The sequence below is a fragment of the Nerophis lumbriciformis genome, linkage group LG25, assembly GCF_033978685.3.
Source record: "Nerophis lumbriciformis linkage group LG25, RoL_Nlum_v2.1, whole genome shotgun sequence".
NCBI lineage: Eukaryota > Metazoa > Chordata > Actinopteri > Syngnathiformes > Syngnathidae > Nerophis > Nerophis lumbriciformis.
This window is the reverse complement of record NC_084572.2, coordinates 39,491,544-39,509,043: the sequence shown is the minus strand read 5'-3', so window position 1 is coordinate 39,509,043 and position 17,500 is coordinate 39,491,544. Positions and strand designations below refer to the sequence as shown.

Genomic DNA, 17,500 nt, shown 5'->3' with positions numbered 1-17,500 from the left:
GGGGGGGACACAGTGCCGTTTGATGTGGTCGCTCAGATAGAGAAGGCATGTGTCAGTGGAGTGGTTAGTTCTGAAGTCAGATAGAGAAGGCATGTGTCAGTGGAGTGGTTAGTTCTGAAGTCAGATAGAGAAGGCATGTGTCAGTGGAGTGGTTAGTTCTGAAGTCAGATAGAGAAGGCATGTGTCAGTGGAGTGGTTAGTTCTGAAGTCAGATAGAGAAGGCATGTGTCAGTGGAGTGGTTAGTTCTGAAGTCAGATTGTAATTTGTACATGAGTTTATTAGTGGCAAGGTAACTATCGACCTGTTCGTAAACTATTTTTTCCATGACTTTGGAAATGGAAGTGAGAATAGAAACAGGTCGGTAGTTGCCAGGTTCCAATTTGCTTCCTTTTTTAAAGAGGGGAGTTACTCTTGCTATCTTAAAATCTTTTGGTACTTGGCCTTGTGAAATTGAGAGGTTTATTATGTGCGTGATGATCGGGGCAATGATGGAGGCAGAGTCCCTGAGGACTCTGGAGGGAATATTGTCAAGGCCGGTGGCCTTGTTTGGGTGGAGCGCGCTCAATTTTTTAAGCACCTCATCAACTGTGACCATGTTTGTGACATGTGAATATATTCTATTTCCCAGACTACAGAGCGCACCGGTGTATAAGCCGCAAAATTCCGTATATTAGCCGCACATATATACGTTGTGAAATGAGTTATTTACACGGGAATATTTGTGTTTATTTACATACCATAATTGTTTCCAAACAGTGTCTGTAACACGGCAGTAAAACGGCTGATCCAACAAAACAGAAGTCACTGTCATGGACCCACTAGCTGCGCAAGATAGCTCTCCAACCAGCTAAACAGACTCAATAACTCCACGCTGACGTTTTGGTGGATTTACAACAACTGAAACATGACAAAAAGAATGTCATTATAAGTTAATAATACTAACACTGGTAAACACTAGCTTGATTACACGTACAAATATGCATGAAAACACTCCCACAGACGTTACACATGGGATGGTTTAGTAAGCAAGAATTGTTTTAGTTATATTGTAAAGCTTACAAACGCTGTTCAGAGTGATAAATGAAGAATCCTTTCGAGAAGAAATACGATGGACGGTTATACTTCTGGTTCAAGGCAGAAACCAATATGTGCATTTTCAACCCACACTTTTGGTGAATATACTGAGGGATTTGTGAAAGTGAAACAATACAAAAAGAACGCCATTGTGGGTTAATAATACTAACACAGACACTCGTAAATGTGTTAGCATATTTGCTAATGCTAACAACGCTACCTTCATTACCTTACAATAGCACGTGCAAATATGCATGGGACAGTTTAGTAAGTATGAACTGTTTTAGTTGTATTGTAAAACTTGCTTGGAGTGATGAATGAAGAATCCTTTCGAGCAGAAACGCAAAGGACGCTTTTACTTCAAGTTCGAGGCATTAAGACAGGATGTACAGGAACATCAGACACAATGGAAACACAGAAGCCACAGGGGAAGAGCGAGTTCGCGGGATGGAAGCCAGTCACGGGATGCTTACAAAGGTACAGAAGACTATATTCCGGCACGGCATGGCAGGTTGTGTGGGCTTATGAAGGCAGCTCGTTCATCCCAGGCAGGTGCGCTGATTGCAGATCTCCTGCAGCCGTGGTGCTCTCACTGGAGCGCACAGATGGATGAGCGGCGGTGGCAGGAGTCTGAGCCGTAACAAATCTTGTTTAAATTTGACACATTTTATCAGGATGCAGCTGAGATAGTCTCCAGCACCCCCCGCGACCCCAAAAGGGACAAGCGGTAGAAAATGGATGGATGGAAGGTTTGAACTTTATTTATTTACGTGGGTTTCTTTCCAGGGCTCTTATTTTCATTTCCTTTTCTGTTTGTTTCCTTTTGTCATCAACTCTCCAATCTGGGCGCTGGCTTCCTCACCTCTCCCTGATTGGCAATCAAGACACACCTGTTCCTAGTTGCCAATCAGGAGGCTTTATAAGACAGCCCTGTCCTCTGCATGCTGATCATTTGCTTGATCATTCTGCTTTGTACGGCTATGCCTCCTGGTTTTCCTTTTTGTGCACTCCCTGGCTGTACTGCTTTTTTGTTTGGGGTGCCCTCCCTAGTTCCATGAATGCATGACATGCCAAGCATGCGTCCTGGGGTCAAGACCAACACAAACCCTAACATGTCCTGGTCAGACCCACAAAGGTGTGTACTGAATTGCCTGGCGATTTTGCTAAACACGCTAAAGTAACAGTGGGTGTTTTGTAAATCCCATTGAGTGGTGTGAGAAATTTCAAGTCAAATCTTTGAGGTTAAATAAGAAGAACGCCCAGTGGTGTATTTGTCCATTTAATGCTTCGAATGATTTATCTAGGCGATCGTTTTAGCACTTATTTCCATTCCAATGTGTTCCTGTGACTCCAACACATGTGCTTGGACAGTCGGGCGGACAGCAACGCTACCGTCGACGGTGAAGGAATGGCCAGACTTTCTGTCACCTACGACTGGTAGTACCACTTATTTGGTCTTTCTTCTGGTGGTAGTACCACTTATTTGGCCTTTCTTCTGGTGGTAGTACCACTTATTTGGTCTTTCTTCTGGTGGTAGTACCACTTATTTGGTCTTTCTTTTGGTGGTAGTACCACTTATTTGGTCTTTCTTCTGGTGGTAGTACCACTTATTTGGTCTTTCTTCTGGTGATAGTACCACTTATGTGGTCTTTCTTCTGGTGGTAGTACCACTTATTTGGCCTTTCTTCTGATGGTACTACTACTTATTTGGTCTTTCTTCTGGGGATAGTACCACTTATTTGGTCTTTCTTCTGGGAGTAGTACCACTTCTTTGGTCTTTCTTCTGGTGATAGTACCACTTATTTGGTCTTTCTTCTGGGGATAGTACCACTTATTTGGTCTTTCTTCTGGTGGTAGTACCACTTATTTGGTCTTTCTTTTGGGGGGTAGTACCACTTATTTGGTCTTTCTTCTGGTGGTAGTACCACTTGTTTAGTCTTTCTTCTGGTGGTAGTACCACTTATTTGGTCTTTCTTCTGGTGGTAGTACCACTTGTTTGGTCTTTCTTCTGTTGGTAGTACCACTTATTTGGTCTTTCTTCTGATGGTAGTACTACTTATTTGGTCTTTCTTCTGGGAATAGTACCACTTATTTGGTATTTCTTCTGGGAGTAGTACCATTTATTTGGTCTTTCTTCTGGTGATAGTACCACTTGTTTGGTCTTTCTTCTGTTGGTAGTACCACTTATTTGGTCTTTCTTCTGATGGTAGTACTACTTATTTGGTCTTTCTTCTGGGAATAGTACCACTTATTTGGTATTTCTTCTGGGAGTAGTACCATTTATTTGGTCTTTCTTCTGGTGATAGTAACACTTATTTGGTCTTTCTTCTGGTGGTAGTACCACTTATTTGGTCATTTTTCTGGGGATAGTACCACTTATTTGTTTTTTCTTCTGGGGGTAGTACCACTTATTTGGTCATTCTTCTGGGGATAGTACCACTTATTTGTTTTTTCTTCTGGGGATAGTACCACTTATTTGGTCTTTCTTCTGGTGGTAGTACCACTTATTTGGTCTTTCTTCTGCGGATAGTACCACTTATTTGGTCTTTCTTCTGGTAATAGTACCACTTATTTGGTCTTTCTTCTTGTGGTAGTACCACTTGTTTGGTCTTTCTTCTGTTGGTAGTACCACTTATTTGGTCTTTCTTCTGATGGTAGTACTACTTATTTGGTCTTTCTTCTGGGAATAGTACCACTTATTTGGTATTTCTTCTGGTGATAGTACCACTTATTTGGTCTTTCTTCTGATGGTAGTACTACTTATTTGGTCTTTCTTCTGGGGGTAGTACCACTTATTTTGTCTTTCTTCTTGTGGTAGTACCACTTGTTTAGTCTTTCTTCTGGTGGTAGTACCACTTATTTGGTCTTTCTTCTGGTGGTAGTACCACTTATTTGGTCTTTCTTCTGGTGGTAGTACCACTTATTTTGGTCTTTCTTCTGATGGTAGTACCACTTATTTGGTCTTTCTTCTTGTGGTAGTACCACTTGTTTAGTCTTTCTTCTGGTGGTAGTACCACTTATTTGGTCTTTCTTCTGATGGTAGTACTACTTATTTGGTCTTTTTTCTGGGAATAGTACCACCTATTTGGTCTTTCTTCTGGGAGTAGTACCACTTATTTTGTCTTTCTTCTGGTGGCAGTACCACTTATTTGGTCTTTCTTCTGGGGGTAGTACCACACACACTATATATATATATATATATATATATGTGTGTGTGTGTGTGTGTGTGTGTGTGTGTGTGTGTGTGTGTGTGTGTGTGTGTGTGTGTGTGTGTGTGTGTGTGTGTACACATACATGTAGACACATCAGTATTCGCAGCAGCTTTCCAGGTGGGCTGGATGCTGATCCATCAAACCACATTGCTGTCGCAACGTATCCTCGGCAACCTTCATGCTTTAAAGCAAACCCCCTCTGGTCCTGTGTGTGTGTGTGTGTGTGTGTGTGTGTGTGTGTGTGTGTGTGTGTGTGTGTGTGTGTGTGTGTGTGTGTGTGTGTGTGTGTGTGTGTGTGTGTGTGTTCACATCCACAGACCCAAATATTCTGACACACAATCCCTCATGCACTAGCCCAACAAATAATTTATATCTTAATGGCTAATGTTAGCATTTCTTCCAGACACTCCCCAGGTCCTCCAATCACAAACGTGTGTGTGTGTGTGTGTGTGTGTGTGTGTGTGTGTGTGTGTGTGTGTGTGTGTGTGTGTGTGTGTGTGTGTGTGTCTTGTCTCTTTGATCATCCATATGAACACGGTGGTCCCGCGTGTCTGTGAGGTGTACTTCTGTCAACTTGATTTCACTTCCTTCTGTCCTCTTCATGCTGCACACTGTTACAAAACTACTAACTAACTAGTCAAATAGATGCACACATTGTGTTAGCTAACTACTAACTAACTAGTCAAATAGATGCACACATTGTGTTAGCTAACTAGTAACTAAGTAGTCAAATAGATGCACACATTGTGTTAGCTAACTAGTAAGTAAGTAGTCAAATAGATGCACACATTGTGTTAGCTAACTAGTAACTAAGTAGTCAAATAGATGCACACATTGTGTTAGCTAACTAGTAAGTAAGTAGTCAAATAGATGCACACATTGTGTTAGCTAACTAGTAACTAAGTAGTCAAATAGATGCACACATTGTGTTAGCTAACTAGTAAGTAAGTAGTCAAATAGATGCACACATTGTGTTAGCTAACTAGTAACTAAGTAGTCAAATAGATGCACACATTGTGTTAGCTAACTAGTAAGTAAGTAGTCAAATAGATGCACACATTGTGTTAGCTAACTAGTAAGTAAGTAGTCAAATAGATGAAAGACAGACAGGAAGTTGTAAGATGTTGTGTGCCCCTCCCCCACAGATCAGTATATTCATGACTCACCTGTCCAACTACGGCAATGACCGCCTGGGTCTCTACACCTTTGTCCACTTGGCTTCCTTCCTCGGCTCGTGGACTAATTTGAGGCTGCACACCCTGCCCCCCGCCCAGCTGGCCCACAGGTACTTCCAGATGTTTCCGGAGCAGAGAGACCCCCTGTGGCAGGTACGTCTTCACCTTCTTCTTCTGCTCTTTGCACCTGTCAACTTAGCTTCTTAGGAGGCGTGGCCAAAACAAAAGAATGATTTTCGAATGAATCGGGATTTTTATTTGTAACAATTCTTAAACGGCTCAAAAATACAATAAAATAAATAAATACAATTTAAAAGATAAAAAAATAAAAAATGTAAAATAAAAAATGTATATAGGGTAGCACGGTGGAAGAGGGGTTAGTGCGTCTGCCTCACAACACGAAGGTCCTGAGTAGTCCTGAGTTCAATTCCTGAGTTTGCATGTTCTCCCCGTGACTGTGTGGGTTCTACTCCGGCTTCCTCCCACCTCCAAAGACATGCACCTGGGGATAGGCCCCTCCCACCTCCAAAGACATGCACCTGGGGATAGGCCCCTCCCACCTCCAAAGACATGCACCTGGGGATAGGCCCCTCCCACCTCCAAAGACATGCACCTGGGGATAGGCCCCTCCCACCTCCAAAGACATGCACCTGGGGATAGGTTCTTGTGACGACTATGTTGTTCTGCTTTAGAATCCTTGTGACGACAAGCGACATAAAGACATCTGGTCTAAGGAGAAGACCTGCGACAGGCTGCCCAAGTTCTTGGTGGTTGGACCACAGAAAACAGGTAAGTCCCTTGTAAACAAACTATTTCTTTTTTATTTATATATATATATATATATATATATATATATATATATATATATATATATATATATATATATATATATATAAATAAAACAGTAAAAAGGTACGAAGAAGTCTGAAGCTAAAGTCATAAAGAAATCTCTTAAGCGCAAAAATTACGACCAACTTGAATTTTCTTGACAGTTCAGCTCAACATATGTGTTGTTGTTACTTGACTTTATTTTAGCACAACACAATTGTTTGTACATTTCTTTTCAATCCGTTATTTAGAAGTCACTCTTTACGCAGGTTAGTGCTTACTTGTCTAATCAGCCTGACCTAAACCTCAAGTTCATGTGTTCATGAAGTCATAATCCTTGTGATGAACACATTATTTACTATCATTTGTAAACTGGAAGTAGTTAGATATCATTATTAAATACCATTAAAATCAAGAATAAGATGACTAATTCAATGTACTTTGACTTTTCACTCTGTGGACATCCCAGTTTGACACCGTCTAGTTCAGGGGTGGCCAAATGACGGCTGGCGGGCCAAGTGCGGTCTGCTAAATGACGGCTGGATTGCCAGCCTCTTCAATTTGTCCCGTGAGACGTCGTAAAAATCTAATAGGTCCATCGTAAAAATCGAATAGGTCCATCGTAAAAATCGAATAGGTCCATCGTAAAAATCTAATAGGTCCATCGTAAAAATCGAATAGGTCCATCGTAAAAATCGAATAGGTCCATCGTAAAAATCGAATAGGTCCATCGTAAAAATCTAATAGGTCCATCGTAAAAATCGAATAGGTCCATAGTAACTATTTTAGCGATACACCTGCAGTGATATCATCTATGAGGCAGTGTAGTGTATTGACATCATTAGTGCTAATTAAACAGGTGTTGATATTATGGTTACTATAGCAACAGCTCCAGTTCAAAGACTCCTAAAGTCAGAGAGGTGTGGACTCCATGAGAGCCTCAACAAATGTTGACATTGTGTAATCATGTGACCATGAGAGAGACATCATGTGACTTCATCAACCTTAACCACGCCCCTTTCTTGCAGGGACCACCGCACTTTATCTCTTCCTCCTCATGCACCCGTCCATCTCCAGCAACTTCCCCAGTCCCAAAACTTACGAGGAGGTTCAGTTCTTCAACACCAACAACTACCACAAAGGCATCGACTGGTGAGGACGAAACCACACTTCTCACCAGGTGGACCATATCATGACTTCTCAGTGTGTCCCACACAGGTGGATGATATCATGACTTCTCAGTGTGTCCCACACAGGTGGATGATATCATGACTTCTCAGTGTGTCCCACACAGGTGGACCATATCATGACTTCTCACAGTGTCCCACACAGGTGGACCATATCATGACTTCTCAGCCTGTCCCACACAGGTGGATGATATCATGACTTCTCAGTGTGTCCCACACAGGTGGACCATATCATGACTTCTCAGTGTGTCCCACACAGGTGGACCATATCATGACTTCTCACAGTGTCCCACACAGGTGGATGATATCATGACTTCTCAGTGTGTCCCACACAGGTGGACCATATCATGACTTCTCACAGTGTCCCACACAGGTGGATGATATCATGACTTCTCAGCCTGTCCCACACAGGTGGATGATATCATGACTTCTCACAGTGTCCCACACAGGTGGACCATATCATGACTTCTCAGCCTGTCCCACACAGGTGGACCATATCATGACTTCTCACAGTGTCCCACACAGGTGGACCATATCATGACTTCTCAGTGTGTCCCACACAGGTGGACCATATCATGACTTCTCACAGTGTCCCACACAGGTGGACGATAAGAAAACCTGACAGACATGAATCAAAACAAGTTTGAGTTCCAGGGAATTGTTGAAAATAACGTGTTGACTTTTGTGATTAATCACAATAAACGTTGTAGATTAATCACATTTCACTTCCTCACTGGACTTCACAGCAGATTTTCAGCAAGTAGATGATGTTTAAAAAAAGTTTTTTGATGACATTTTGAAAAAAAATGTTTTATTGTTGTCCAACTAAAGGGTCTTTTAAGTTCATTTTAATTATGCGAGTGAGTGATTCATTGTGATTAATCCAACACCAAACCAGTAATTCATCATGATTAATCCACATTCAAACCTGTGATTAATCATGACTAAACTATATTTAAATTCACAGTCAAACCTGTGATTAATCGTGATTCATTCAGTCAAACCTGTGATTAATCGTGATTCATTCAGTCAAACCTGTGATTAATCGTGATTCATTCAGTCAAACCTGTGATTAATCGTGATTCATTCAGTCAAACCTGTGATTAATCGTGATTAATTCAGTCAAACCTGTGATTAATTAAATCGAGAGCAATTCACCTTGTGAATAATAATGATTAATACACACTCAAACATGTGATTAATCTTGACTAATCTACATTTAAATCTGCAATCACTCATGAGTAATCCAGATTAAAATTTGTGACCAATTGTGATTAATCCACAATGAAACCAGTGATTAATAGTAATTAATCCACATAAAATCTGTAATTAATAAAATCTGTAATTAATAGTAATTAATCCACACCCAAACCTGTGATTAATAGTAATTAATCCACATAAAATCTGTAATTAATAGTAATTAATCCACATACAAACCTGTGATTAACAGTAATTAATCCACATAAAATCTGTAATTAACAGCAATTAATCCACATACAAACCTGTGATTAATAGTAATTAATCCATATAAAATCTGTGATTAGTAGTAATTAATCCACATTCAAACCTGTGATTAAGAGTAATGTAATTAATCCACATAAAATCTGTAATTAATAGTAATTAATCCACATTCAAACCTGTGATTAATAGTAATTAATCCACATTCAAACCTGCGATTAATAGTAATTAATCCACATTCAAACCTGTGATTAATAGTAATTAATCCACATACAAACCTGCGATTATTAGTAATTAATCCACAATCAAACCTGCGATTAATAGTAATTATTCCGCATACAAACCTGCGATTAATAGTAATTAATCCACATACAAACCTGTGATTAGTCATGATTTAGCCATATTCCAACCTGTGATTAACTTCTGTATTTAATCAACAAGAGAGTCTCCTATGGTTTACAAAAGAAAATAACCACAGAGATTTACGATTAATGCCACATCACAAGAAACACTGGCATTAACAGCTGTGGCTGTAGGCAACCTCCTGGTCTACTTGTATAATCACTTCCCAAATATGGTGCAGTATGAAGTTAATGTGCACTTTAGAAGGTCTGTTGCCTTACTCAGCTGTTGTTAACAATCAGCAGCAATGATGTGCATGTTGTTAACAATCAGCAGCAATAACGTGCATGTTGTTAACAATCAGCAGCAATAATGTGCATGTTGTTAACAATCAGCAGCAATGATGTGCATGTTGTTAACAATCAGCAGCAATAACGTGCATGTTGTTAACAATCAGCAGCAATAACGTGCATGTTGTTAACAATCAGCAGCAATAATGCTGACTGAGCAGTTTGCACCTAAGCGCTATCACAACATTGCTTGTGGGTGTTCCTGGTTCCAAAGAAAACACAAATGTGTGTGTTCCTGGTTCCAAAGAAAACACAAATGTGTGTGTTCCTGGTTCCAAAGAAAACACAAATGTGTGTGTTCCTGGTTCCAAAGGAAACACAAATGTGTGTGTTCCTGGTTCCAAAGAAAACACAAATGTGTGTGTTCCTGGTTCCAAAGAAAACACAAATGTGTGTGTTCCTGGTTCCAAAGAAAACACAAATGTGTGTGTTCCTGGTTCCAAAGAAAACACAAATGTGTGTGTTCCTGGTTCCAAAGAAAACACAAATGTGTGTGTTCCTGGTTCCAAAGAAAACACAAATGTGTGTGTTCCTGGTTCCAAAGAAAACACAAATGTGTGTGTTCCTGGCACTAGGTACATGGACTTCTTCCCTGTGCCCTCCAACGTCAGCACGGACTTCCTGTTTGAGAAAAGTGCCAACTACTTCCCCTCCGAGGAGTCCCCGCGGCGTTCTGCAGCTCTGCTGCCCAAGGCCAGGATCATCACCTTGCTCATCAACCCCTCGGATCGAGCCTACAGCTGGTACCAGGTACTTAGCAACACACACTTGGCCTACAGCTGGTACCAGGTACTTAGCAACACACACTTGGCCTACAGCTGGTACCAGGTACTTAGCAACACACACATGGCCTACAGCTGGTACCAGGTACTTAGCAACACACACCTGGCCACTACATTAGGAACCTAGGAGCCTACAGCTGGTACCAGGTACTTAGCAACACACACTTGGCCTACAGCTGGTACCAGGTACTTTGCAACACACACATGGCCTACAGCTGGTACCAGGTACTTAGCAACACACACCTGGCCACTACATTAGGAACCTAGGAGCCTACAGCTGGTACCAGGTACTTAGCAACACACACTTGACCTACAGCTGGTACCAGGTACTTTGCAACACACACATGGCCTACAGCTGGTACCAGGTACTTGGCAACACACACTTGGCCACTACATTAGTAACCACGCAAGAGCCTCTTTTCTAAGGCGCTCTGAATGAAGACAGCTGACTAGAAGATTGTTCATTTACAGTAAAAACAAACAGTAGACTGACTAGAAGATTGTTCATTTAGAGGAAGGACAAACAGTAGCAATATGGCGCTGGGGATTTAAAGTTGCTTGGACCAATTGACACATGCTTTTGTCCAACTTGCGGCACCACCTTAGCAGGGATCCAAACCAAAAGTTAACTTCTTGGACTTGACCATGGTCTCGTTCCTGGTGCCTCTATCTGGGCAACCAAACAGTTCCTGGTGCCTCTATCTGGGCAACCAAACAGTTCCTGGTGCCTCTATCTGGGCAACCAAACAGTTCCTGGTGCCTCTATCTGGGCAACCAAACAGTTCCTGGTGCCTCTATCTGGGCAACCAAACAGTTCCTGGTGCCTCTATCTGGGCAACCAAACAGTTCCTGGTGCCTCTATCTGGGCAACCAAACAGTTCCTGGTGCCTCTATCTGGGCAACCAAACAGTTCCTGGTGCCTCTATCTGGGCAACCAAACAGTTCCTGGTGCCTCTATCTGGGCAACCTAAAAGTTCCAACACGGAAAAAGACACTGACAAGGTGTGTTATTATTTGTGCTATGGCGCCATTTTTTTGTAGGAGTTTGCTCACTGAAGGTGCTGCGGGTTGAAAATGTACTTCCTGTTTTGTGCCTTCTTCTCTAAATGAGTCTTCTTAACAGAGACGGAGTAACAGACAGCTAAGCTTCTTTGTTTTGCCACTCGACGGCAACGGACTAGTTTAGCCCCAATGTTTCATTTCATGAAAGCCCAAAAAGATTGTAGAAAAACAGGTACATTTTGGGCGAAACATTCAACTGGAAACTGATCTATAGAACAACCAGATCCAAAAAGCAAAGTACCATTGTGTTGTTGATTGAACAATATCCAGCAGGCACGAGGCATTGATACAACGTTGATTATACGTACATGTCTGGGGCTACTCATGTAGCTTACTACCATCAATGTGTGGATGAATGATGGCTTCTCACTTCTCTGTGAAGCAAAGTGAGAAGTGCTTTATAAATCTAATCCATTATAAGTGACTTTGAAACAACCTTGCAAAATAGTTGTGTTTGTAAACTGAGACCACGTTGGTGTGTAACGTTGGATTCACCTTCTTGCTTGGAAAATGACCACATTTCAATGTCAAATCAACATCACAACCTGACATTGATTAAAGGTCATCAATAATAAGAAGAAGCATGTTGTTTCAACGTTGTGTTTGAGTTGCTCAACGGCAGGACTTAACTCAACAACTTGTCAAGGTTCTTTCAATGTTGTGTGTCTGCTGTTTGTGGTTCTGTTGTTTTATAGTTGTGTGTTTCAATGTTGTGTGTCTGCTGTTTATGGTTCTGTTGTTTTAATGTTGTGTGTCTGCTGTTTGTGGTTCTGTTGTTTTAATGTTGTGTGTCTGCTGTTTATGGTTCTGTTGTTTTAATGTTGTGTGTCTGCTGTTTGTGGTTCTGTTGTTTTAATGTTGTGTGTCTGCTGTTTGTGGTTCTGTTGTTTTAATGTTGTGTGTTTCAATGTTGTGTGTCTGCTGTTTATGGTTCTGTTGTTTTAATGTTGTGTGTTTCAATGTTGTGTGTCTGCTGTTTGTGGTTCTGTTGTTTTAATGTTGTGTGTTTCAATGTTGTGTGTCTGCTGTTTGTGGTTCTGTTGTTTCAATGTTGTGTGTTTCAATGTTGTGTGTCTGCTGTTTATGGTTCTGTTGTTTTAATGTTGTGTGTTTCAATGTTGTGTGTCTGCTGTTTATGGTTCTGTTGTTTTAATGTTGTGTGTCTGCTGTTTGTTGTTCTTTTGTTTTAATGTTGTGTGTTTCAATGTTGTGTGTCTGCTGTTTGTGGTTCTGTTGTTTTAATGTTGTGTGTTTCAATGTTGTGTGTCTGCTGTTTGTGGTTCTGTTGTTTTAATGTTGTGTGTTTCAATGTTGTGTGTCTGCTGTTTATGGTTCTGTTGTTTTAATGTTGTGTGTCTGCTGTTTGTGGTTCTGTTGTTTTAATGTTGTGTGTTTCAATGTTGTGTGTCTGCTGTTTGTGGTTCTGTTGTTTTAATGTTGTGTGTTTCAATGTTGTGTGTCTGCTGTTTGTGGTTCTGTTGTTTTAATGTTGTGTGTTTCAATGTTGTGTGTCTGCTGTTTATGGTTCTGTTGTTTTAATGTTGTGTGTTTCAATGTTGTGTGTCTGCTGTTTATGGTTCTGTTGTTTTAATGTTGTGTGTCTGCTGTTTGTTGTTCTTTTGTTTTAATGTTGTGTGTTTCAATGTTGTGTGTCTGCTGTTTGTGGTTCTGTTGTTTTAATGTTGTGTGTTTCAATGTTGTGTGTCTGCTGTTTGTGGTTCTGTTGTTTTAATGTTGTGTGTTTCAATGTTGTGTGTCTGCTGTTTATGGTTCTGTTGTTTTAATGTTGTGTGTCTGCTGTTTGTGGTTCTGTTGTTTTAATGTTGTGTGTTTCAATGTTGTGTGTCTGCTGTTTGTGGTTCTGTTGTTTTAATGTTGTGTGTTTCAGTGTTGTGTGTCTGCTGTTTGTGGTTCTATCCCTTTAAGAAAACATGTGTTTTTCTGTCTCTCCAGCATCAGCGAGCTCACGAGGACCACGCAGCTCTTCGCTTTACCTTCTACGATGTCATCAGCGCCAAATCCGGCGTTCCGGCCGAGCTGCGTTCCCTGCAGAACCGCTGTTTGATCCCCGGCCTGTACGCCACGCACCTGGACAGGTGGCTGGCACACTACCCCGCTAACCAGGTAGAGCGTTAGCCGCTGCATGGTTCCGTCTTCCAGCTGCTGATCTATCGTGATCAATTCATGCATGCAGGTGATGATCATATTGATGATCATATTCATGATGATATTCATGCATGCATGCAGGTGATGATCATAGACGGCCATCAGCTGAGAGCCGACCCTGCTGCTGTCATGGATGAAGTCCAGAAGTTTCTGGGAGTCACGCCTCATTTGAACTATTCGCAGGCACTCACGTAAGGCATCTTCTTCTCAGCACTCGCTCTTTTCCTCAACATTGTGGGAAAACAAAAGTAAAGTAGGACCAGAGGCTTCATGTGTTGACATTTACAAAAGATAGTCACTGCAATGATGAGTCAAACTTCTGAAGATGACCCTCAATGTGGAACCCTCTCTCACCAGTTGACTAACCCTAACCCCCAATGTGGAACCCTCTCTCACCAGTTGACTAACCCTAACCCCCAATGTGTAACCCTCTCTCACCAGTGGACTAACCCCCAATGTGTAACCCTCTCTCACCAGTTGACTAACCCCCAATGTGTAACCCTCTCACCAGTTGACTAACCCCCAATGTGTAACCCTCTCTCACCAGTTGACTAACCCCCAATGTGTAACCCTCTCACCAGTTGACTAACCCCCAATGTGTAACCCTCTCTCACCAGTTGACTAATGGTGGCTCGGAGCCTTAACGCTGCGTTGGACTCAGACTTTTTGTCACCATGACAAACAGTGTGACATTAACTCTGAGACTCATTATTTTTATCAGCTGTAATTAACACATAGGTCATGTAATTAACACATACGTAATAGCAGCTGTAATTAACACATACGTAATGATTTGGCAGTGTTGATAAGCCAGCGACAAGCGTGTCTCCATAGCAACTGGCCTAGCTTGCATGTTTGTCTAGAGCTGTGTGAAAAGACACAAGGTCAGCTTTGTACAACGTAGCCCTGCCTTTCATTGATGAGTTAGTATGCACTAATTCCAATGAAAGTTGGTAAAGAGTTGTCATTGATGAGTTAGTATGCACTAATTCCAATGAAAGTTGGTAAAGAGTTGTCATTGATGAGTTAGTATGCACTAATTCCAGTGGAAGTTGGTAAAGAGTTGTCATTGATGAGTTAGTATGCACTAATTCCAGTGGAAGTTGGTAAAGAGTTGTCATTGATGAGTTAGTATGCACTAATTCCAGTGAGAGTTGGTAAAGAGTTGTCATTGATGAGTTAGTATGCACTAATTCCAGTGAAAGTTGGTAAAGAGTTGTCATTGATGAGTTAGTATGCAGTAATTCCAGTGAAAGTTGGTAAAGAGTTGTCATTGATGAGTTAGTATGCACTAATTCCAGTGGAAGTTGGTAAAGAGTTGTCATTGATGAGTTAGTATGCACTAATTCCAGTGAAAGTTGGTAAAGAGTTGTCATTGATGAGTTAGTATGCACTAATTCCAATGAAGGTTGGTAAAGAGTTGTCATTGATGAGTTAGTATGCACTAATTCCAGTGGAAGTTGGTAAAGAGTTGTCATTGATGAGTTAGTATGCACTAATTCCAGTGGAAGTTGGTAAAGAGTTGTCATTGATGAGTTAGTATGCACTAATTCCAGTGAAAGTTGGTAAAGAGTTGTCATTGATGAGTTAGTATGCACTAATTCCAGTGAAAGTTGGTAAAAAGTAAAGAGTTGTCTCCAGACTGTCATGGCTGCAGAGGAAATAGTGTGTGTAGTGTGTGTGATATGTGTGTGTAGTGTGTGTAATGTGTGTGTAATGTGTGTGTAATATATTCCTTGTTTTTGTCTAGCTGCTGTGACATGGCATCAGTCTGACAGCTCCTCACAACAACAAGGACTTTTTCTTTCATCCTCCTGTCTTGTCACTGGAAAGAAAGGAAGAAAATGATGCACACTGATAATAATCACCTTTCACTCACACTGATAATAATCACCTTTCACTCACATTGATAATAATCACCTTTCACTCACATTGATAATAATCACCTTTCACTCACACTGATAATAATCACCTTTCACTCACACTGATAATAATCACCTTTCACTCACATTGATAATAATCACCTTTCACTCACATTGATAATAATCACCTTTCACTCACACTGATAATAATCACCTTTCACTCACACTGATAATAATCACCTTTCACTCACATTGATAATAATCACCTTTCACTCACATTGATAATAATCACCTTTCACTCACACTGATAATAATCACCTTTCACTCACACTGATAATAATCACCTTTCACTCACACTGATAATAATCACCTTTCACTCACATTGATAATAATCACCTTTCACTCACATTGATAATAATCACCTTTCACTCACATTGATAATAATCACCTTTCACTCACACTGATAATAATCACCTTTCACTCACACTGATAATAATCACCTTTCACTCACATTGATGATAATCACCTTTCACTCACATTGATAATAATCACTTTCACTCACATTGATAATAATCACCTTTCACTCACATTGATAATAATCACCTTTCACTCACACTGATAATAATCACTTTCACTCACATTGATAATAATCACCTTTCACTCACATTGATAATAATCACCTTTCACTCACATTGATGATAATCACCTTTCACTCACATTGATAATAATCACCTTTCACTCACATTGATAATAATCACCTTTCACTCACATTGATAATAATCACCTTTCACTCACATTGATAATAATCACCTTTCACTCACATTGATAATAATCACCTTTCACTCACAGCCTCATGAAGCCAAAAAGTGTCTTCAATACTAATATGACTATTTGCACCTCTTTAGTTGCAGCAGAAATAGAAATATCAAATTGGTGATCTTCACTAGTAATACTCTCAGTAATACTCTCAGCAGGTGTGTATACTTCCACTGCACACTAGTGTGCCGCGGCACAGTGGTTGAAATACTCTCAGTAATACTTTCAGCAGGTGTGTATACTTCCACTGCACCTGCCTTCAAATTCATCTCTCTGTTTCCCATTAGATGTTATCACAAGTATGGATGCCCTCAGAGGGCCGCTTGCAACAGTAAATGTTGATGAATGTAATAATACATTTAGATAAGATATTTATTTTTGATCATTATTATCATTTTTGCATGCAGAGATAATATTAAAGTTTTGAAGATAGGCTAGAAAGATGCTCAAAAAATGGATTAACTTATTTATTCGATTGTATATCAATTCCTGATTTTTGGAGAATTGGTTAAAATAATAAAATGTGCGTATATATATATATATATATATATATATATATATATATATATATATATATATATATATATATATATATATATATATATATTATGTGGTACCTGATTCTCACCAAGACACAGGATTGGTTTTGCAGCAAGCCGAAAAGGGCATTTATTGTACAAATGTTTTTAGGAAGGGCGGGGTGTGGAATCAGCAAACTTAAAGTGTCCAATAATAAACATAAATATCTCCCATCTGGGGCTCTCAGTCCTTCACACAGCACACTTCCTTAAAGGTCAAAGGTCATTGCCTATCAAACAAGAGAAAACATAATATCAGAAAACATTCCCCTAATAATGTCATTAATGGGGAAATAGTGGATGTCTCACTTCCCGCCTGATGCACCTGCCTTGACACAGAGGAGAGCCAGACCTGAATGAGGCAGAGTTAAGAACAGTTTGTAGCTGGGCCCCACCTGGCCGCACAGCTGGTGGCACTTCAGGCTGATTGAGCAGGTACAGGGGAAGGTACCGCCCCTCCATGATGCGGCCAAGGCTGGGGCGTTGTCCTCTCTTCTGTGTTCCACTCTGCCTCCATGCCCTGGCTCCTCCCCTGTGAGGTGCCTACCTGTCAGGCGGTGCCTGAGTGAGACTCCACAATATATATATATATATATATATATATATA

General features: G+C 40.6%; 1 protein-coding gene and 1 long non-coding RNA gene across 3 annotated transcripts in view; both read left to right on the top strand.

Moving 5' to 3' along the window:
- The window catches only part of LOC133621930 (uncharacterized), a 115,927-nt gene that overhangs the window by 85,916 nt on the left and 12,511 nt on the right, over nucleotides 1–17,500 (top strand). The window lies entirely within an intron of this gene.
- The window catches only part of ndst3 (N-deacetylase/N-sulfotransferase (heparan glucosaminyl) 3), a 93,024-nt gene that overhangs the window by 63,013 nt on the left and 12,511 nt on the right, over nucleotides 1–17,500 (top strand). For both annotated transcript variants that reach the window (XM_061984391.1, XM_061984392.1), the window contains exons 7-12: nucleotides 5,433–5,615; nucleotides 6,155–6,251; nucleotides 7,319–7,442; nucleotides 10,203–10,377; nucleotides 13,425–13,595; nucleotides 13,719–13,828. In XM_061984391.1, the coding sequence (XP_061840375.1) occupies nucleotides 5,433–5,615; nucleotides 6,155–6,251; nucleotides 7,319–7,442; nucleotides 10,203–10,377; nucleotides 13,425–13,595; nucleotides 13,719–13,828 (860 nt within the window). The remainder of the gene's footprint in view (nucleotides 1–5,432; nucleotides 5,616–6,154; nucleotides 6,252–7,318; nucleotides 7,443–10,202; nucleotides 10,378–13,424; nucleotides 13,596–13,718; nucleotides 13,829–17,500) is intronic.